Raw genomic sequence first — 22,763 nt, 5'->3', positions numbered from 1 at the left:
TCGGTAAGTGGACTGAGCGGAGAGCTCCTTCGGCTGGTATACCCCTGTGACCCATTACTGGACGCCTCCTTCTGCCCTTCATGCCAAATAATGGCCTGCCTTACCTAAGTGACAGGGGTGCGTGGTAATTGGGTGCTTGTTTTTTGACACCCCCCCCCACAGTGAGCCGTAGGACCCATGTCTCTCTGGGTGTGACTGCTGCTAGCTAACATCGTGGCGGTCCCTGACAGAGGACATTACTGTCACCTGTGGTCACCAGGCGTGATAGAGACACCCGTCATGCCAGCCCTGAGGCTAAGGCTGGTATTCACGTGATTCATGGGAAAGACCTGGAGTGCTGACTCGGCACAGATGGGATGTGGATCAGCACGGAGGTCAGAAGGGATGTGGATCAGCACAGAGGTCAGAAGGGATGTGGATCAGTACAGAGGTCAGAAGGGATGTGGATCAGCACAGAGGTCAGAAGGGATGTGGATCAGCACGGAGGTCAGAAGGGATGTGGATCAGCACAGAGGTCAGATGGGATGTGGATCAGCACAAATGTCAGAAGGGATGTGGATCAGCACAAAGGTCAGAAGGGACGTGGATCAGTACAGAGGTCAGAAGGGATGTGGATCAGCACAGATAATCACCACCAATCACAAGTTTTTACACACCACAGGTTTTTAACCACTTTTCCATTTATTTCATACACTTTAGATTTTTAATTCTCGTTAAGCATTGGAAAGTTGAGTGAACAACTAAAATTAGCCAAATAAAACAAGTTTTCTTTACAACGTGGAAAGAGTATGTAACAGTGCATGTCTGACATCCTATTCACTGGTTGTGTGGTGATGACAGTCAAACTCTAGGCTCTCCTTTAACTTTAAATGCACTAGTTACCTGTTTCATCCCGTGAAACAGAGCAGTATTTAATGTCCCTTGTAGAAAGAACTGCCTCGAATGCTCTGCTGTTATAACTATTATAATCAGCTGTTATTACTTTGATGAATAGAAGATATGACATTTTCTTGCTAATAAAGATACTCAAGGGGTGAACATACTGTAAATTTATTTGTTAGCAAATAATATTGAGTGTATTTTCAGTAAATGTTAAGTGAGTAACATGCAAATGGAAAAAATGTTTGACTTGTAGGGCAAATTAGCACAGATGTTGATCAATGCAGACATGGATCAGAAGAGATGTGGATCGGCACAGACCTGGATCAGGAGAGATGTGGATCAGCACAGACATGGATCAGGATAGATGTGGATCAGGATAGATGTGGATCGGCACAGACATGGATCAGGAGAGATGTGGATCAGCACAGACATGGATCAGGATAGATGTGGATCAGGATAGATGTGGATCGGCACAGACATGGATCAGGAGAGATGTGGATCAGCACAGACATGGGTCCGCACGAAAATGCTCAGCTGGCCTCTTAATTTACCGATGACTTCCCACTGATATTGAGGTTCCAGAGGGAACAAAATTTCATGCGTTTGTGTCCATATGGGTAGATGTGCAACACGCTCACCCTGGACAGAAGCACAGCATCCCCCCACCCCCCCACCCCCATGGCAGCACGTGTCAGAGATCTTGTACAGGAGACCTACAGATGATAGATCAATATATCCAAACCACAAAGCATCCCTTAACCGGGCGTCTGTTAATCTGCCTCGCTGTGTAAACAGAGCGGGACCCTGGTGTGCGTTACTGCGTAAGCCACTGAGGCGGATTATCCGTGTGTCGCTGGGACCCCCCTTGGTGTCCTTCAGAAATTCAGATCAATGGGGGGTGTCCTTGGCAACACTGACCATGCCCCATCCACAAATCAGCAAGACAGACCCCCATGTCAGTGAATCAGGGCCTGCATAGGAGATCCTGTCATCTCTGCCCTCTTGTACCGGCAGGCAGGAGGTAGATCAGCCTCTCAATAGCATATCAGCCCCATAAAGATCTTTTGGGTGTCCCCTCCAGGTCATGTGGTTTTTAAAGTCACAGACATAATTTTCGCAGGCTTCCATCCCTAAGTAAGAGTTTCCCAGCTTTTATAATAGAATTCTTCTGCTTCCCAGTGCTTTAATCAGGCTATAGTGTCAGTCTGGCTGCTAATGTTATGCTAATATGTTCTCTAATGTCTTCATCTCTCTAAGCTAATGTTATGCTAATATGTTAGCTAATGTCTTCATCTCCGTAACCTAATGTTATGGTAATATGCTAGCTAATGTTTTAATCTCTATAAGCTAATGTTATGCTAATATGCTAGGTAATGTCTTCATCTCTGTAAGCTTCTTTAAGGATGTTCTACAGCTTTGGTCGCGTGCATCATGCAGGAGAAACGGGTTTGATACTGAACGAAACGTCTGTGTTTGACGGACACTGTGTTAAGTGACTCTCCCCTTGTGCCCGTCGCTATGTGTCGGCTCCTCTGCTTCCCTGGATGTGGCCTGCAGGCCCAGATCCTGCGATGAGGTCAGACAGCCCGTCCAGCTCGCACGTCTGAGATTTGCACAGAACGATGTCATCTGTTGGGAAGCTCGTCTCAAATTACATGGCCAGCAAAGAGACCCCCCCGGAGGAGGCTGGGCCGCCGGCGCTGTGCCGCAGGAGCTAATGAGGCTGGCGGGAAAGGGGCGGGGCCTAGGCTGGCTTTATAGCCCCTCTCGCACACATGCTTCCTCCTCGCTGCCTGTCACTGTGCTAATTACGGCCTTTTCAGCCTTTGTGGTACCACGTCCTGAATGCAATGGAGACAGAGGGTCTTTCAGTGGGGGCACGTGTGCTGCACAAAGTGCCCCCCCCCCCCAAGCCTTACCGAAGAGCTGAGGGCAAACAAAGCCAATGTGCTACAATTACAGCCCCATCACCTTGGGTGTAGCAGAGGGGCTGCCCTGCTCCATTACAGCTCAGGATTACAGTAAGATGTGTCGCTTGGGGGGGGGGGGGGGGGGGGTCTGGCATGTTCCTCTTGGATGGGTTCAGCCCCACCGTTCATCTCCCCTCCCCTGTGCAAATATGGTGAGGGCAGCAGAAACGCTCTTGACTGGTCACTGTTTTGTGACAGGAGCTCAAAGTGGTCTGAGTGTGTGATTCATACCTGAGACAGCGCCCCTGCTGGCTGGGGCTTGAAACACACTGAGCAGGGCAGGTAACATGGCACGCAAACGGTTCTGTTTGGTGGGTCTGAATATTCTAGGATCCTGCTGAGAGGCAGAGTTAAAGACCAGGAGCATGCAGCAGTTACACTGAAGGAGACCATTCACATCCAGCCAGTAGGTTCAAGCTGATTAGAGGAGACAACCTAATTACCGGGAGCCTCAGTAATTAACCAGAGAAGGGGTGGACTTAAGGTATTCACCAGTGTATCACCCAAAGGCTTAAGCCCTCAGGTCAGGCCGCTCACCATCACATGGGGTCCAGTTGCACCTTTTGCTGCACCTCAGTGGTCATGTTACCATCACGGGCATGTGACCCAACGCGGCGTCATTGCTTCTCATTAACACCAATGACTTGGCTGCCACCTGCTCCTCAACCGGACAGCTTATTAATCGCATGTCTTTCATTTTCTGATAAGGTTATCCTGTAAGCCTGAGGTGGAGTGATGAATGAATGTTACATTCATATAGTGCTTTTCAAGATGCCCAAAGCACTTTACAGAGCCAATGGAAGCCACTTGAACCACCAGCACAGCGTGGCCCCCACCGGAGACGCGACGGCAGTCATTCTGCACCACTACGCTCAGGTGTGAAGGGGCAGGAGAGAATTCACAAGTGAGATATAATGGAAGATTAGGCGGCCAGATTTGATAGGACCACAGTGGACAATTTTAGACATCGGGGTACCACCCCCTATTCTTTTGAAAAATCTTATAAGGGATCTATTATGACCTCAGAGAGTCAGGACTTCAGTTTTACGTGTCATCCAAAGGACGGCACCATTTTTTACAGCACAGTGTCCCCATCACTGCACTGGGACATTGGGATCCACACAGACCACTGGATCAGCTAACCTGTTGGCCACAGTGTCTCTGTCATTTCACTGGAGCGTTGGGATCCACACAGACCACTGGATCGGCTAACCTGTTGGCCACACCAACACCTCTTCCAGTAGTAGCCCAACAAATTCCCTGAGTCCTGGCCAGGCCCAGGCCTGCATTAGCTTCAGATGGATTACCTAGTCTGAGGTGACATGGCTGCATACTCAGCATCCCATTGAGACATAATGAGCATTCTGTGTTTCCCCAGAAATTAATCTCAATCAGCCTGTTTTATATCATAAATCCCCAATATCTGGCAGATGCACAGGGTTGTGTGCAGTGGTTGCATATTGACACTGGCTGTGTTTGGTTTCTCCATCCAGGCACAAGGAGCCCCAGGTGAGACTCCCCATGACCTGAAGACAGCTATGCTGGACTCCTGGTGACTGAGAATCTGGATACGAACACGGAAGTGTGGGATCAAATCTCCCTCTGCCCCTAATCCAAATGCCGGTAAACATCCTGTCCTATAGATGGGCGTGGCACCTTCTCCCCACCACCCCCACTGACCCCCTGTACAGTCGCTACCTCACTGCCGGTTGTTCGGGTCCCTGATCCATTATGGTAGAGGGACCTCAGAGTGTAGCTCATAAACCAGCCCCTTCCTGAGGAGGCACCTTTCACTCCAATGATGACTTTTATGCGTTCGATGATGGACCCACCACTACCCCACATTTTTCAGAAAGCAGTCCCTGGAGCTACTGGGGGTTAAGGACCTTGCTCAAGGGTCCAAAGGTGAAATCACTCTGCAGACCCTGAGATTTGAGCCAGCGACCTTCCGATCGCAAGCACCTCTAACTTTACTGACCCACAGGAGTGCGATCCCGTGAGTGAGTGACACGTCCCTGGGTTTCGGGTGACATTCTCCCGCTGATCTGGGGCTGCCTCTGGCTCAGAGGGCCTTGCTGAATCTGCGATGAGCACTTAGGCCTCAGTGGTCCCTTATGAATATCACACACAGGACGTTCCCTCTCCCCTAACGTGCTCTAAATGGCCGTCGTCTTTATGCAGCGCCTTCTGCAGCCCTTCCTGCCTGCAGATAAGATGTGCTGTCAGCGATCCCAAGCACAGGCCCGGGGGCAGCACTGTGACAGGCGGATGCCTTTGGCCGGGCCCAGTAATTACGGCACTGGGGGCAAGTACCTGTCATGAATATGAAACGTTTGCTGGTTCCTTTCAAGGCGAAAGGAGCTGTGTTTCTCTCGGAGGGACACAATGGCCGAAGGTGTTGCCTCATATCCAGCAGCTTAAAGACCCCGGAAAAGGCCGAATGGGCCAATGTTTACTGTAAACTTGGGGACACTCGGCTATGCGTGGAGGGGGCTTTACTGGGCCCACTTTGGCCCCTGAGTTTAGCACCCAGCAGACCAGGCAAAGGCCTTTGCTGATGATATTTACCTTGCCCTCTCATTGCACGCAGAGTTAAGCTGAGTGAAGGGGAGCCGCAGAGAGGTACCTTGGGGTCTGTGATGTGCACAGCGTCCTCTGAAGCAGCTCATCTGCATATGAGTGTGGCCCCCCCGCAGGGAGGAGTCCACAGAGCTAAAGCAGCTTTATTATCAGAGAGCAGCGGCTTTTGGTCAGCTTTGGCCAGATGTGGTCTTTGTCGGGGTGGTGTGCGCATCGCGCTTCAAGCCCCACTGCGTCTGCACCTTTTGTCCTGACTGCATAAGCACAGTGCTGGGGGGGGGGGGGAGTTGTCATGGGGGATGTGGGGGGGGAGGTCACTGTAATTACTGCTCACCTTCAGCAAGGGGTTAGTGGCCAGAGATTGGGGGTCTTTATTTTAGCCCTCCGAGTCTTTGTGTGGTGTTAATACCCCCCCTGTGCTGTCTGCAGACCCTCGGTCACTCAAGGCTGAGCCAGGGCAGCAAACTAACATGAGGTACAGCCCAGACAGGACGGTACACCACTGTCCTGCCAGCTCATTTTCTTTACAATTTCTTAAACCACACTCTCCATGACCCACTGAAAATTATCTCATGACCCACCAGTTAAAGGGGACGTGACCACCAGGGGTGCCCCCCCCACTAAATACATGGCAGTCCCTGTTGCTACCGCTCACCAAAAAATAAAAATGCAATATTGATCAATCCAACTCGATCGTGAGAAAAATAATGGAAAAATGGTTGGTAAAATTTAACCCCATTGCCACCCCAGTAATATGATTGGGTCTAGACTGACCACCCCACTGGTGCAACGTCTAGCTATGCCCCTGGTGGCTGTGCTGAGGCATGACAGAGAAGCCCAGTTTTCCAGAAAGTTCCTTTAATAGGACTGTGCTTCATGTTTTCAGTGGATAATGGATAGAGCGCCTGGACTGGAGCCCAAAGCCCCCCTCTCTGTTTCTCCATGGTGGGGGGGGGGGGGGGGTGGGGGTGGGGGGGGCTTCCTGACAGCAGCATTGCTGGCACTCACAGTGATGCGTATGAGTGTGTAGTTCATGTGTGAGGATGCAGATTGTTATCAGAGCTACATATCTGGATTACATAAGAGTTACAGGGAGGCCTGCAGAATGTCATCAGAGAGATACATCTGGATTACGTGAGAGTTACAGGCCTGTCAGCACTGGGATTTTAATGAGTGACATTCTGATTACAGATATAGTGTCCTGACTCCCTGAGCAAAGTGTTATTATAGATTTATAATTACAGAAAGTGGGCTACATATTGCTGTTGAAATCTAAGACGCTGTACAGTATATAAAAGGTTATAAAAAGGTTAATACTAAACGAACGATTCAGTGCAGTAAGGACAACATAAGGACATGCGTCAGTGCCATCTAGTGGCGAATATGACAACTGCGGCAATCGGAAATCTCATTACGTAACCGGTCTACCTATGCTGGCTTCTCTACGTGTCTTTCAGTTACAGGTGAGTGTAGGGGTTTGTCTCCAAAATTTGCCCCTCCTCCGAAATCGCAGTGTTGTGATGCCTCATCTGTACACCTTTCTGGTTGACATGCCGATGCCACGTTAGCACGGCATAAACACAGGGACATTAACCCGTGGGACATTAACCCGTGCATGACTCTGAATTCAGCAGGTTCCTCATGTGTAAACTGGTCACATATCTGAAGGCGAAGCCAAACCTTCAGAACTGAAATCGTCCATGCTGAGAGTGAACCGCTCTGCTGAGAATGACGTAAACAACGTACGGCGTAAACAACGCAGCACCCTGCCTGGCCGCTCTGTAAGATCTCACCACAAGAGGGCGCGATGTTCACTGATATTAGGGAGAAAATAAAATAAAGAACGCCAGACACCTGAGCAGAATATACAGCTGGATACATTAAATAAAGAAGAAATGACCATTAGCAGAATATTTTTCTTGATACATCTATCTATTGAGCCTTTTGAAGTTAAGATAATATATTTGAGGCCCGAGGATGCTGACGCCTAGAGATCAACCAACAGAGCTAACAGATTTGCGCAGGCTTGGTGTGAAGCTGGCTCTGGTCATGGGAAGTACGTCGAATTATCCTGAGATTGGATTTTAAAAGAAGTTGGGAGCAATATGAAGAGGAGGTTGGATAGGTGCTGCTCGCAGGAGTAAACCTTGTGATTCTGTGTAATGTGGGAATCTACTGAGGAAGCCCGTGTAGATGCTTCAAACTAGGACTGTGAGAGAGGAGTAGTGGTCACCTTCAGTGTCGGATTAGCGACTTCAGGGGACCCTAGGCTACACTTTCCGTGGGGCCCTCCTCTGACCCCCTCCCCAAAACGATAAAACAATGAACTATAAAACTATTAAATATTAGTAGCTATATTAAATACTAGTAACTTTAAAATTATTTTCGCAAAGCTGAAGAGAAAGTGGGGCTGTATCAAACAGGAGCAATTATATGGGCAAGCTTACACCGCAGGATCAGTCACAGTCAGTAACCAGAGAGTAACAGAGACCTGACTGAATAAAGGCATCTCCACAGTGGTAACCTTAAATCATTACACTCCGATCCAGTGCGTGTCCACTGCATCCACAATGTGTGCCAAAGACACATTTACCATAGACAGTATAAATCACAGACAACTGTACAGTGAGCGGCAAATTCCAAAAGAATGTAAAACAACTTCTTACTGTTAGAATGGTTTCCTCCATGTTTTCCTGCCATAAAACTCATTAATGAGACTTAAAGTCCATTTTGCATAGGAAACAGACCTCGCATAGGCACACAAGGGAAGATAAAATAGTATAAAAAGGGCAGCAAAGAAGAGATACGTTTAGAACTGGTTGCCCTATTCAGTTTTAACTAATCATTAACTCACAAACAAATAAATGACACATGAAGGATCAGGTTTCCTGAAAAACAGTGATTAAAAAACTAGAATACCAGTAGGGGCCCCTTGATGACTCTGGGCCCCTAGGCTGCAGCCTGTTCATTCATCCGTCCCTGGTCACATTCAGCCTCTAGCTATGAGGCGAGACTTTGAGAAGATCAAAGAGCCAGAAAATTCAGCTCTGAATTTGGTCAAACTTCCCTGCCTGGTTATGGCACTACAGTCTACTGCTCTTGACATTGGTTTGCTGCTCAACCGAGTCCAACCCAGCTGTCTGACCTGTGTTTCCCAGTTACTGACTGCAGCTCAGTCATGACTGATGGCTTGGAGACCAGCCTGGCCACTGAGTGATAGACTGACGGGCAGAAAATCTGGCAGCTTGGAGTGTGTTCAGGTACCATGGCTGGTGTCCCTTGTCCAGTGGTTGTGATACCTGTGGTCTGATTGACACCTGTGGTGAACTGGACTGCTCTTTATAAAATGACCAGGGCCGAGTTGTATTTCTAGAGGAGGCTCCGTTATTTGAGAATCTGCAGCACCATGTTGCAGATGTTCTGTGAGTCTGTGGTAGCCAAGTTATATAGAGCCTGATCCATCCGCCCCATTTTTGATAAGCAGCATTCCTAATTAGGGTTAAATACCGTGACGTTTGAATTAATCAAACTGTGTCGACCATCACAAACTACTCATAGCATGTACTTGGTGCAAGAAGGATTCCATACATAGGCGCGCGCATCCCCGTGGCTGTACACACACGCGCATCCTCGTGGCTGTACACACACGCGCGCATCCCCGTGGCTGTATACACACGCGCATCCCCGTGGCTGTACACACGCGCGCGCATCCCCGTGGCTGTACACACACGCGCGCATCCCCGTGGCTGTACACACACGCGCGCATCCCCGTGAAGGTACACACATTCCCAATCTCTCCTTTTATCTCCTTTGTAAGTAGACTGGAATAAAGTGCACACATTCCTAACAACTTGTGTATTTCATACAGTTACTATATTTGTTCATTATTTGTACTTAAGTAGTAACCGAGTAAATAAATTACGTGTGCCCCCTCAATTAATGAATGTTAATGAATGTTTGAAATCTGTTTACTTTTCTCAGTGATTGTGAGTAATAGTGTGGAAGAAAAACAGAAAGCAGAATATTGGTTAACGCAACTGAATGCAGATGAAAAGTATCTGAGCCATAAATCGTTCTGATTAGAGTTGTTTTTTACTTGCACACACGTTAATGCAGTGGAATGTTCATTCCAGCCCTACCCTAATCAGGATCATATGGGCCTTAATAAGCTAATAATGAATGAGACAGGTTGAAAGCAAGCAGTGTGGGTTGGAATGAAAACATTCTGGCGGGGGGAGGCACCAAGAACAGCTTTGAGAACCACTGCACTAGGGAGCGCTGAAATGTATTCAGCTGCAAAGATGGTATTGATGCACGAAAATGAAACCCCACCTTCTCTTAGCTAACCGTTCGGACCTTGACATGATAAGACAGAACTAATCAGCCGCAAAGCTGAAAGGAGTCGCAAAGTCTCGAGATAGAACGCCCTGAGAAGCTTAGACAAAACTCAAGATCTCAGATCTCGAGGTTATGCAGCTGTCCGGTACCTATGAGTGTGTTTGTTACACGGTGCTCCTTCTTCTCATGTGAAATGACGACCAAACTAAGCATTTGCAGAGTGAGTTCTGTCATTTATACCTCGTTCCTGATTTGAGAAATAGACTTTCTTTCAACTAACCCATGTTACAATCATCCCCGGTCTCCCCTACCGTGATATAATGGCTTATTACGGTTAAGCTCCTAAATGTACGTGGACGGAGAAACAAATTAATGGGAGGAGAAAAAAATAGCGAGTCCTTTAGCGAGATCTTGCAAAACTTTTACGTTATTATCAATTACTGCAATTTGCCTGTTCAAAGTACAAAACAGAGTTATTGGACTAATACGTATAACACTAAATGACGTACCTGTATGGTTTAGTTTTATATTTATACTTTTATACTGTTATTAAAAGTTGTTTTTCTCCTCCCATTATTATAATTTTTCCTACTGAGCCCCTAAAGGCACATGGGTGGGAAATATCATTATTATTGACAGTTTTGCGTTGGCTTACAAAACTTCAGCATTCCCTCGCAACTGTTTAGCCTTTCCACAGATTTGTTTTTGTGTTCCCTCGGAAAACTTTATAAATGCCTATATCTGCCATACACTCCACTCACTCAATGCTGCGAAACGCCTTCCGACAGATTCAACGGTAACGGATCACCTTATTCAATTTTACTATAAACTAAAACACACATATATACAGGATCGGGGGGGGGACCTCAGCTTGGACCCCCAATATTTAGATTAATTTGGTCAGTGCCCCCGTGACAACTTGCATGCCCCCCTCTGTGGCTGTGCTCCCCTCCTCTGCCAAATACGTATGGTATATGGATCTGAAATAAATACGTTATTATTATTATTTACATGTAAGTATATGAGCTAAAAATCTGTGCGCTGGGAACAGGCGAACCACAAACGTGAGCACGTTTTCCTCACGGACTCTTAACGCGGGTGCACTGGGTGGTCGAGTCGCTTCATTTGGTGAAACGCGAAGTTGACAGGAAAAAAACGATCAAGCTTGTGGAAGCAAGATAGTCTAAGCAAGAAATCAGAGTGAATTACATGTTTGTAACATTTCTAATACATCGACATTACAATGCTGCTCAGACAGTTTATACTGGATTTCATAGGTATAGGCAGTTAGAAATAGTGTCAGGGTCAGTGCCGTCTCTTCCCCATTTGGCCAGTAGGTGTCACTGGCCATCCCAATTTTCTTCTCCTTGTCTTTTAGCCCTAGTGTGTGTTTTTCTGCTTCCACCACTGCAGCACAGTTTTAAGTGTTCAATGTTTTGCTATGAAACCATAAACTCTAAGGTTATGGTTTAAGGCTCACTAGAAGTCAACCTCATCTCTTTATTTCTATGTATTGTGTTTTGTTCCCCAGTGCTTGTTATTTCCTAGCTTAGTATTCTTGTCCATGGTTTGCCCTGCATGTGTTCTGTTCCAGTTCTGTTTTTATTGTCTTTGCGTTGTATCCCTTGTGTATTGTTATGTTTCCTAGTTTTGGTGTCCGTTTAGCTTTCCAAGTTAAATGCCCGTTATTGTTAATTAACTCCACCTGTCGCTTTTTTGGTTGTATTCATCATGTTCCACTCCTGCTCCCTCGTTAGCTTAGTTGTAGTCATTGTGTCGATGTTACTGTGTGTTTTTTTTGTGCTTATGTTACTCTACCTGTTTCCTAATTGTGTTCCCTTTGTCTGTTTAGTTGATTTATGGTCATTATTTCATGGTTTTAGTTTAGTCTATTTGGTTTCCCATTTGTTTGTGGTCCCTTTATTATGTAGTTTTCCCCAGTGAGTTCAGTTCTGTCGTCCCATAAACCCCTGTTGTGTTAGAGCTGCTCATTGGATCGTCACTCTTTTCCCGCCCATGTTAAGTCACGCTGTAACAGTTATTGCCCATCTTTGCATTCAGGCAGCTGCTTGTATAGGCCCCCCCTGTCTTTGGTCCTAAGATTCTAAGTAGTGGCTTGTGATCTGTAAAAAGAAGGAACTTTCCTCTCGTACAGGTATTCATGGAATTTCATTACACCAAATACTAAACCTGGTGCTTCCTCCTTGATTTGTGTTTTGTTCCATTTTGGTCAACATTCTGGATGCAAATGTTATGAGTCTCTTGCATCTTTCATTTCGTGAGAAATTGCAGCTCCGGCTCCTACCAGAGAAGCATCACGCACCAGCATGAGGGGAAGTTCAGGGTTGTAGCGAATCAGCAGTTGACTGGGCTGTAATGACCTTTTTGCCTCATAAAATGACTTTTGGCATTTCCGATGTGCCTTAAAGAAAAGCTCTAAACCACGGGTGTCAAACTCCAGTCATGGGGGGCCAGATCCCTGCTCATTTTTGGGTTTCCCCTTATTTAACACACCTGATTCAACTCCTTGTGCTAATTACCACACAGCTCCTGAGATGAATCATTTATGGTGGAACAGGGAAAGAACTAAGCTACACTGGGCTCCCCCACCCCCAGGATTGGAGCTTGACACCTCTGCTCTAAACCCTACTTAACTTGTCGATAGGCCTGCGACAAATCTAGCTTAGGGAACTGTTGCCCTCCTGACAGCTTTGGAAATAAATCATGGATACAGGACAACAGTTATTGCTACTTCCAGCCAGGGATATAACCCTTCCCAGACTGAACGGTAGCAGCGATTGCTTTTTCACGATCACTGCTCCTGTCTTTTCTCCTTGCCAATTTGCTACTGCACACCTCAATGTTCCAGACCAGCAAACTGCTGAAACTTCTGCTTTTATAGAGGTGGTCATACTTGCTGATGAGCCATTAATCAAATGCATTTCATTAGCAGGACCTGGCTGTTACTTACCCTCTGAATTCTCAGAAAGGTGTACTTAGTTTTTCACACACTGCTTCTGCATCTTGGCTTAGATTTTCTCTAATAAATAATTACACTCTGTAATATTTAATGTACTGTTTTTGCTCTGGCATTGTAGTCACCTAATATTAGGACCTACAAAGGACCAGATTATGTTCTATGGTGTCCTGATACATAAAACCTTAGAATCCTTTTCACACGACTGTATCTATAAAGGCAGAGAATCTGATAATTCTGCAGTTGTCTCTTAATCTTTTTTCAAGAGCTGTTTGTACAGGACCTAAGTGACTTTACTGATGAAAACACTGACCAGATGAACCTGGTTGTAACTGAACTGTTCGTATTGGACTCAAATAACAGAGTGTTCTAATAAACTGTCCTTATGGTTCGAATTACGGGGGAGGTAAGGGGAGCTTGGCCCCCCGAAACGGACATGAGCTCCCTTGAAAGCCTCCCCCGTTTAGGGGGAGCTCTAAAAGATTGTCCACTTTTGTGTTATTAGTTATAAACATTTAAATAACAGCATAAATATATCAATGTCGTGTGTTTATTCGCTCATTGCATTACATTTTCCAAACGTCTGTCTCTACTAATTAACACAATTCTGTGTCTATTGTGCCCGTATTAAATTTTACTGATGGCATTAACTGCATACAGCAGTAACATTAGAATGCTTTACGCAGTAACCCTGTTATTGACAAGTGCACTTAAATGTTTGCACATTCATGTAACTTGGGAAGTTGTGGTGCACACTGGGAAATGGGGCTCCCCTGAAAGCCGCCGTTTGACTGACTGTACTGTGTTTACGTAAGTGTGAATGGTGCGAGGGTTAAAATGGAAGTTAACACTGCGCCTGCTGTTATTGTCATATCAGAGCGTTTGTATCAGCGAAGGTTTAGATCCGTAAAGTCAAAGCCACCCAGCTGTGTGTTGAAAACGTACAGTAAGCGAGTGTTGCGGCCGAAAGGGAAATTCCTAACACAAGTGAAACACAAAAGTAGCATAAAAACTGTAGGGTTACTGGCGGTGAAGGGAAATGGTCCTTCTTTAATGGGAAGGGATTGGATCCACCAGTTAATGCTGGATTAGCCCGGAGTTTATATATTGGCTCTGGAAGAGTGGATGATGTTTGTGGTAGATACTCCAGCGTTTTCAAGCTTGTACTGGGGACTTTGAATGGTATCAGAGCCACATTCAGTGTAGCAGCAAGAGAGGCATGCAGCTGAGAAAGAGCTCAAATGGGGTCATTTCACCTGTAAGGTACGGCGAGGGGGCTGCTCCTGCAGTGTGCATTCTAATAAAACATGATGGTGTGAGGATACGAGGTGATTTCAAGGCTTCCTTAAAAGGCCATTTCCAAGCAATTTTAAGTCCGTCCTTCTACAGCGAGAAAGATGGTTCACAAGTGGAAAACATTCAAGAGAGCTGCCAGTCTTCCCAGGAGTGGACGTCCCAGCAATTGAACCATAAGATCAGACAATGCTCAGAGGACCTGCAAAAGACACAGGAGCTACATCTGACTCTACAGGCCTCAGTTAGCATGTTAAAGTTAATGACGGTACAATTAGAAAATGACTGAACATGTATGGCTTGTTTGGAAGGGCTGCCAAGAGAAAGCATATCTTCTCCAAAAAGAGCATGGCAGTAGGTCTGCAAAGTTGTGTCTGACCAAAGCACAAGACTTCTGGAACAAAGTCCTTTGTACAGATGAGACGAAAGTGGAGATGTTTGGCCATGATGCACAGTGTCATGTTTGGTGGAAATCAGCACAAACGCCTCATACCAACTGTCAAGCATGGTGGTGGAAGGGTGGTGATTTGGCCTCGTTTTCCAGCCACAGGACCTGGGCTCCTTGCGCTAATTGTGTCAACCATGACTTCCTCTGTATACCAAAATATTGTAGAGTCAAATGTGAGGCCATCTGTCCGACAGCTAAAGCTTGGCTGAAATTGGGTCATGCAAGAGGACAATGATCCCAAGCACACCAGCAACTCTACAACAGAATGGCTGAAACAAAGAAAATCTATGTAATGCAATGGCCCAGCCAAAGTCCTGATCTCAGCCCCAACTGAGATGCTGTAGTGGAACCTTAAGAGAGCTGTGCATAAACGAATGCCTGCAAACCTCAATGAACTGAAGGAACTTTATAAAGCAAAGTAGGCCAAAGTTCCTCCACAATGACGTGAGAGACTGATAATCATACAGAAAACAGTTATTTCAACTTAATGCTGCATGCTAAAGGTGGTTCTAGAAGCTATTGAATCATTGGCTATACTTAGTTTTTCCACACATTCTCCAGTTTGGCTTCATTTTTGCTAAATGAGTAACGACACGGAGGAATCTGTTGTCTGCTGTTCTACACCTGAGGTTAGATTTAAATAATTTTACAACCTGCTAAGCACCACATGATTTTTCATTATGTTCTGATACGTAAAACAATAGAAATGAAAGGGGATATACTTTGTTTTTCACATGACTGTATGTGTTTGAGGAACATGAACATTTTTGTTTTATTTCTTAAACCGCAGAGAACATTTCCTCTGAATTCCAAACAAAAATAATGCACTTAGAGCATTTAATTGCAGAGAATGACAACAGGTCAAAACAACAAAAAGACCTTGAATAATGCATAGAAATCAAGATCATATTGGATGTTAGCAGAATACTAATATTTGAACATTCAAAAATCATTATTTGGTGGAATAACCCTGACATTGCACAGTGTCCATGCCTCTTGGCATGTTCTCTACCAGTTTTTCACGTTGCTCTTGGGTGACTTTATGCCAGTCCTGGTGCGAAAGGTCAGTGAGCTCAGCCTTTTTTGATGCCATGTAACCATCCATCTTCCACATATATATATATATATATATATATATATATATATATATATATATATATATATATATATATATATACACTTCCATATATATGTGTGTGTGTGTATATATATGTATGTATATATACAGTATATATATATATACACACACACACACAGTGTAAACTGCATATAGTAATCACGGTTATAGTGATCAGCTGCTTATATGGATCAAAAAGCTTGGGACAGAATCATTCCCGTACAAATACTGTTCAAATAATTCACATATGGTAATCAAGTAGTCCACTTACAATGTTCATTCTGGATCGTTTTGAACATGACAACATATGGAAAAAATATCTGCGGTAGGCCTATATACATGTATATATATTTTTTATTATTATTATTTTGATTGTCCTACTTTGCCTTGTGGTAACCCATCTGCTTCTGGCTAACTGCCTGAGTGTAATGCAGGGAAAATATGACAGGGAAAAAGAATGTCATCTCAAATGACTCGACGACAAATATCGACTCATCACAACAGATGATAAACCGCCAAAAACTAGCCACCCAGATGCAGCAGCGAAACCACAATAAGCAATTTGAGACAATGTAACGTTGTGAAAATATAAATAACCTTGAACTGAACTCAATATGTATGTACAGTGTTGTACTGTATTGCAACATATTTAAATTATACAGTTTAGTAGTTTAATTTACACAGTACTGTAATGTGAAAAGCGTTTGAAACAGCTGTACTGTATTTTGAAATCGTCAATAAAATTAAGTAAATACAGGGGCGCTTTCTGTTTTATTACCAACATTTGTTTTATAAAACATTTGTGTAATAAATATACAAAAGTCAATTGGATGCTAATCTGCCTGAGACATAAAGAAGAAAAAAAATATAGGTTTTAATGATCATCCTTATAGTGATCAATTTCACCCAGATAGACATGATCACTATTAGCAGTTTCCTCTGTATTAGACTGGTGCCCCAAAGCACTATAATAATATTACTTTCATATATGAACCAGTTCTGCAGCTGAAATTTCTAAATAACAGTATGTATACACCATTCCCCAAACCCTTCCTCTGGCTGGGCTTCATGACCTTATCGCTGCCTTTATAAGCCGCAGCGGTCAATACTGCATCTCCTGCAGCTCGGCCATGAGAAGAATGAACACAGTAAGGAGTTCCTGCTGCGTGCCTTTCACACAAGGGTGTAGGTTTGGGTATGGACGATAAGGACGTGCCCCTACCAATTGTGGGAGTACCGTGTGTGTTTAAGAGGGTGGGGGGGGATTGGGACTGATTTGGTCCCTAGCAACGTTGAAACCCTTGCTTTCACATAACTGCCCCAATCTCCACCTCATGCGCAGCCGTGTCCTCAGATGCCAAGCCCAATTCTCTTTCTTCTCCAGACTTACCGCACACCGTACAAGGCTAAAACGGCCTGACAAAGAGCACCACACCTCAAACGATGCCATGCCACTCTCGGCTATTTTAGGATGGGTGATCTATTTGCTGCCAGACCAACCAAACTGCTTTAATTAAACCCATCCAAGGTCACCTGTGGGGGCATGAAATTTGGAATAATATGGCATTCTGGCAATGTCACTGTGTAAGCCCTCGGGAACGGGCAGCCTTGCCAAAGATTTCAGCCGTGCTGTCCTTTGCTCCGGGCCCCCGTTTCACACGGACGTCCCAGAAACACGCAGATGCTTTTCACAGAACCAAACCGTTATGTGGGAAAGTCTTGTGCAAACAATCAAATCAGTTAACAGATACGAAAAGTGGTTTAAATAATTCACTTGTCACCGATAAACACAACTACACACGTTTTCCATTTCTGCAACTTTGGCGATTTTCTGTGTTATGTCTCATAAAACATTCACGGCTTCACCGGTTTATATGAATAGCAACATAATGCACGGTTTGTCAACCTGAGAGGGACCCCGGGCGCCGTCGAACCCCGACAAGACCATGCGCCGCAGCCTGAGATCCAGTGTCGTTCTGCAGCTATACTGGGAGCCGGCCCTGGACGGCCGCCAGCCTCACAGCTGTTTGTCCTGACGTCTGCATCACTGTCACGGAGATATTTAAAAACATTTAATCTGCTCAGCATCTCCTGAACTGTAAACATGACATCAACAACAAATGAAATCGGCGTAAATATAAAACTCGGTATATCTGAGACAGCACAGAAAAATCAATAATGCTCTCGGTTGAAATTCCTTATTCAGAATGCCAGAATATGTATATTTTGGCGTATTTTAAGTATTATTTATCATCTAGCTATTTTGCCATATGAGAAATGCAGCTATAACAGTAGGGTAATGGAATTTGGAGTAATAGTTTTTTTCTAATCAGGAGGGAAGTAGCCAAACTCTCGTAAATAGGTGTCCCAGCTGGCCGGTATTTTAAACCCGCACATATGTGCGTCATTGTCCGTGGCCCGCAGTTACTGCTACTCCTCGTGTCTGAGAATGACAGCTGCTTAAACATTTCAAAGTTTCCAATATACAGAAGATATCTGACAATAACGGGAAATCTAGATTTGGTTTAAGATTACTAAATTTACTACGATCAAAAGATTGCGCAACAAATATGGGGAGGGAAAACGTCCTCCTCCTGAAGTCCGCTTAAAGGCATTTAAACAGGCTCTTAAGTGCTCACTACAATCATATGAGGAGACATAAGCGGAATGTTTTTGCTAAAAACCTGGAGACCTTTCAGGGATACTGGTTTCCTAAAAGATTCCCAGCATGTCTGGATGTAAGTGTTTAACATGTAGGGTAAATGAATTAAGTAACCATACACATTCTCATTTATCCATCCATTTTCCAGTGGTTCAGCACGGACAGTGTGAATGAAAAGAATGAAGTCTGCTTTCTAATTTATGTCCGCATCGAGTGTTTACTCAGATTTCCCAGCTTTCTCCCAGTGGTCAAGCGTGGGGTCCCGGGGTCTCGACTGATACCTTACACGTGATGAGGCTGACATGCAGGGTGCTGGGTACCTTGGTTGTTGTAGTCGGAGGTGATCTTAGCAGCCCTACCAGGGCGGAGAAGCAGACCGCTCCTGCCGGGGATTATGGTTATCATGCCGCACGAACCAGGTTCCTTTTGCTTTAAGGAAACCTTTGGAACTGTCTCCATATCGCGCCTTCGGCATAGTGCCGAGGTCGCCGATATCAGACTACAGTGCCCATGATGCTCAGCGTACCGCGGGCCGTCCCTCCGTTAACCATCCGCAGTCCCATTCACTCCGAGCCGCCGGGTCGGCACCACCGCAGCCTGTCGTTCGTCTGCGTGAGTATCTGGTGCTTCATTCAGGGATTTATTGAACAGCGGGTCGCTTGGTTTAGCGTGCAGCCCATCTATTTTCAAATGGGAAGCCCACATTCACTCGCTGCATGATTGTCGTCTCTTTATTCTTCATGAATCGCACGAGACTCCGGCCAAACCGGGACCGGTATGGCTGGTGGGGGAAGTCGCTGATTGTCCGCGACCCTCGTTGCTGATGTACTGCATGCATTTGGCATGAATCTTGGAGCGTGTCATATCAATGCCGGGGTGGGTGTTTGAAACCTCCCCCCCGTATGTGATATTAACGGGACTCTCCGCCGGCTGGGCAGCTTTGCACTGGGCTCTCGCCAGGCAGTTCATGCATAGAGGACGATGCACCACGGCGGTGTTTTCAATGCATGTGATATCGGTTTAAATCGTAAAAAAACTGTTTTTCTACACTAAAAAATAATTGCGTTGCGTTTTTGCTTCAGGGTCCGGCTCCGCCGTCGGGACGAGATCAAGCGGACGGACTGCGTTTTGGAGGACATGCGGTGACAAGTGACAAAGAGCCTCCAGAGCAAGGCTTTGTGTGTACACACATTGTGTGAATGCTCATGTAAGACTACCATTGCTGTGCGCGAGCAAAGGGGCATATCGGACATAAGAACGAAAAACATGACAGCATGATGCAGTATAAGATTGTTTATTATCATTTGGAAGAGGAAGGATAAGAGGAACCCACACAGGGCAGATGAAAGAGAGAGAGCGAGAGAGAGAGAGAGAGAGGAAAAGGGCTTCACTTCAAGCAGCAATGCAGATAAATCACGCTGGCTGAAGGGGCCCCTCAAGGCTTTCATGTTGCTTTCTGCGTTTTCTGGCCATCGGAGTGTGCCGCGGGTGCTAGCTCGTTAGCTACCTGCCGTGTCCGCGTCGGCTCGGTCCTCACACAGCTACGCGGTTAACCTTCAGCATGGTCTTGTCCGACAGCGACGGCTCGGGGAGTGATCTGTTTGAGTCCGGGCAGCAGCTGCAGCCGCAGGGCCAGCTCGCCGACCCAGCCTCTTACTTCAAATCCAAAAGTTTGCCGATCCTGCATGGTTCCTGTCCAGTGGAACTGGACTCCCTGGAGCCGAGACTGGTGAGTACGATGCAGGCATCCGTGAACCTGGAGCCGGGCTTGGCGCTCGACGATAGTTTGCGGAAAATCGACATGAGCCGCCCGGAGTCTTTGGCAAGGACGGACTTGTCCCCGTCCACGTCGAGCGTGGTGGGTCTGAGCAGCTCCATAAAGACCGAGGGCGCCACCACCAAGAGCAGAGCGCTGAGGTTCCCCCTGCGTGGACTGATGCGAATTCCCGCCAGGAAATACATGGGCATAATCCTAGCGGACTCGCGCTGCTTCCTGTTCTGCATGTGCTACCTGACGTTCATCCAGTCGCTGATGGTGTCGGGCTATCTAAGCAGCGTCATCACCACCATCGAGAAGCGCTACAGCCTGCGCAGCTCTGAGTCCGGCCTGCTGGTCAGCTGCTTCGACATCGGCAGCCTGCTGGTCGTCGTCTTCATCAGCTACTTTGGGGGCCGCGGGCAGCGGCCGCGCTGGCTCGCGGTGGGCGGGGTCTTCATCGCCGTTGGTGCCGGGCTCTTCTCGCTGCCCCACTTCATCTCTCCTCCGTACCAGATCCAGGAGGTGAACTCCTCCACGGCCAATGAGGGACTCTGTCTCAATGGCAACGGCAGCGGCCGGGACCTCCTCCGTGCGTCCTCATGCCCCCGGGACCAGGAAGGCAATGACCACTCGCTGTACGTGGCGCTCTTCATCTGCGCTCAGATACTGGTGGGCATGGGTTCCACGCCCATCTATACCCTGGGACCGACCTACCTGGACGACAACGTCAAGAAGGAGAATGCATCCCTTTATCTAGGTGAGCTGGCGCCGCCCTTGTGGCCGTCTGACCAAGTTCCTCTCAAAATTCACCCAAAACACAAAGTCAATATTGAGTATTGGGAATTTTAGGTGGCCTGTTCTCGATGCTGTGATCTTTCTTGGTGAGAGCGCTGTAGGCGTTGGTTGTTGACCTGTGTCTGTGACCTCTCTCAGAAGTCTGGAGTAGGTATGCACCATCTACCCATTGTCTGCTGAGAAGCTTTTAGATGGTGTATTCTAGATGCATCAGGACAGTGTTTCTTCACCCAGCAACCCTCAACCAGCCAATCAAGAATGCCGAGCACCTGGCACAGGTACACTGGGAGCTGGGAGGGAGCAAAAATGAAAACTCTGGGGATCCCTGAAGACTGGGCTGAGAAACACTGGTTTAGGCTTTCATCTGAAGAGTTGGGAATGTCTTTGCTAGTTTATAATGTAAAAAATAGCCTCTTTGCATAGTTGAGCGTTTACTGAGACAATGCAGGTTAAATATCTTTTACACGTCCTGGTGTAACTCAAACCAGCTGCTTTCTGATTCTTAACGGCTAATAGTCCTATATGTGAATCTGGGACACTGTATGCAGGGAAGGACTGTGTCTGTGATACATTGATGCTGTGAGTGAGGGACACTGGATGCAGGGAAGGACTGTGTCTGTGATACATTGATGCTGTGAGTGCGGGACACTGGATGCAGGAAAGGACCGGGTCTGTGATACATTTATTTTGTGAATCAAAGACACTGTGTTCAGGGACAGACCGTGTCTGTGATACGTTTATGCTGTGAGTGAGGGACACAGTATTCAGAGAAGGACCATGTCTGTGTTACGGTTACTCTGTGAGTCAAGGCCACTGTATGCAGGGAAGGACTGTGTCTGTGATACATTGATGCTGTGAGTGAGGGACACAATGACAGACCTTCGAGGACCCCAATTGGAAGGACACTGTTCTGTGACCATCACTGAACCCATGCGTCCGTGACAGCAGGCCGTGGGTCACTTCCTGCATGGTGTGCTTGGTTGCTTGTTTGTTTATTTATAGCTGTAGGCTGTATTTTCATGGTGACAGTGTGCTGTGTTGACCCCCCCCCCCAATCCAACACACACAAACATCCTAACAGACTCCTTCCCTGCTCAAACGAGTGCAGTATATTCAGTCAGGAAGGGTCCAGCACTCTGTGACGGTCTTGGTGGGGAAAGGATTTCAATGTCATAGTTTCATTTTGCCTTTCCTGCCCTCTTCTTCCCTCTCTTCTTCCCTGTGTTGTCCTGTCTTTATGCTATCCTGCCCTTTCCTATGCTTTCCTTTGCCAACCTGTCCTGTGCTGTGCTGTGCTGTGCTGCCCTGCGCTGTCCTGTCCTGCGCTGTCCTGTCCTGTGTTGTGCTGCCCTGTCCTGTGTTGTGCTGCCCTGCGCTGTCCTGTCCTGTGCTGTGCTGCCCTGCGCTGTCCTGTCCTGTGTACGGTACATTATTTGCTCTCACCTGCCCCCTGGCATCATGTCTAATCGATCACCTGTAATGATATTATCACAACGCCGGTTTCTTCTTGGTCAACTCGCTATTTTGTCGCACGTGGTATGATGTGCGCAGGTCGCTGTTCCTGTGATGACTACATCGTCACCTCTGCAGTATAAATGTCAGCTGAGGTTCAGGTCGCAGCCACACGGCTCTGTCCTGGAGTCAGTCTGACGAGAAACGTAGGTCTGGTTATGTGGTCAAAATCAGATGTATGCTGAAGCGAGAGCTTCTCAACGTGGTGGGCAGGAGGGCCGTACAGCTGCATCCTGACCTGCAGGGCTTGCGGTTATTACCGTGGAGATTTAGTTTGTTCTTCACTGACACAAACTGCTTCGGTTCAGCCTGGTCGGTCTGGAGCAATTAGGGTTTAAGAGCCTTACTCAAGGGTCCAAAAATGAGAGAATTCTGCCGAACCTCGAATTTGAACCTGCGACCTTCTGATTACAGACACAGAGATCTGACC

General features: G+C 46.5%; 1 protein-coding gene across 2 annotated transcripts in view; it reads left to right on the top strand.

Moving 5' to 3' along the window:
* Positions 1 to 9,944: 9,944 nt before the first annotated feature.
* The window catches only part of LOC125709212 (solute carrier organic anion transporter family member 5A1), a 31,453-nt gene continuing 18,634 nt past the window's right edge, over positions 9,945 to 22,763 (top strand). Inside the window, exons 1-2 of one of the 2 annotated variants that reach the window (XM_048977452.1) lie at positions 18,690 to 18,879; positions 19,350 to 20,783. In XM_048977452.1, the coding sequence (XP_048833409.1) occupies positions 19,829 to 20,783 (955 nt within the window). In that variant the 5' untranslated portion in view covers positions 18,690 to 18,879; positions 19,350 to 19,828. Of the gene's footprint in view, positions 9,991 to 18,689; positions 18,880 to 19,349; positions 20,784 to 22,763 lie in introns of those variants that run through there. The other variant, XM_048977453.1, reaches the window with a different exon arrangement.

The sequence above is a fragment of the Brienomyrus brachyistius genome, chromosome 15 (assembly GCF_023856365.1).
Source record: "Brienomyrus brachyistius isolate T26 chromosome 15, BBRACH_0.4, whole genome shotgun sequence".
Lineage (NCBI taxonomy): Eukaryota > Metazoa > Chordata > Actinopteri > Osteoglossiformes > Mormyridae > Brienomyrus > Brienomyrus brachyistius.
This window is presented reverse-complemented; position numbering and strand designations above follow the sequence as displayed.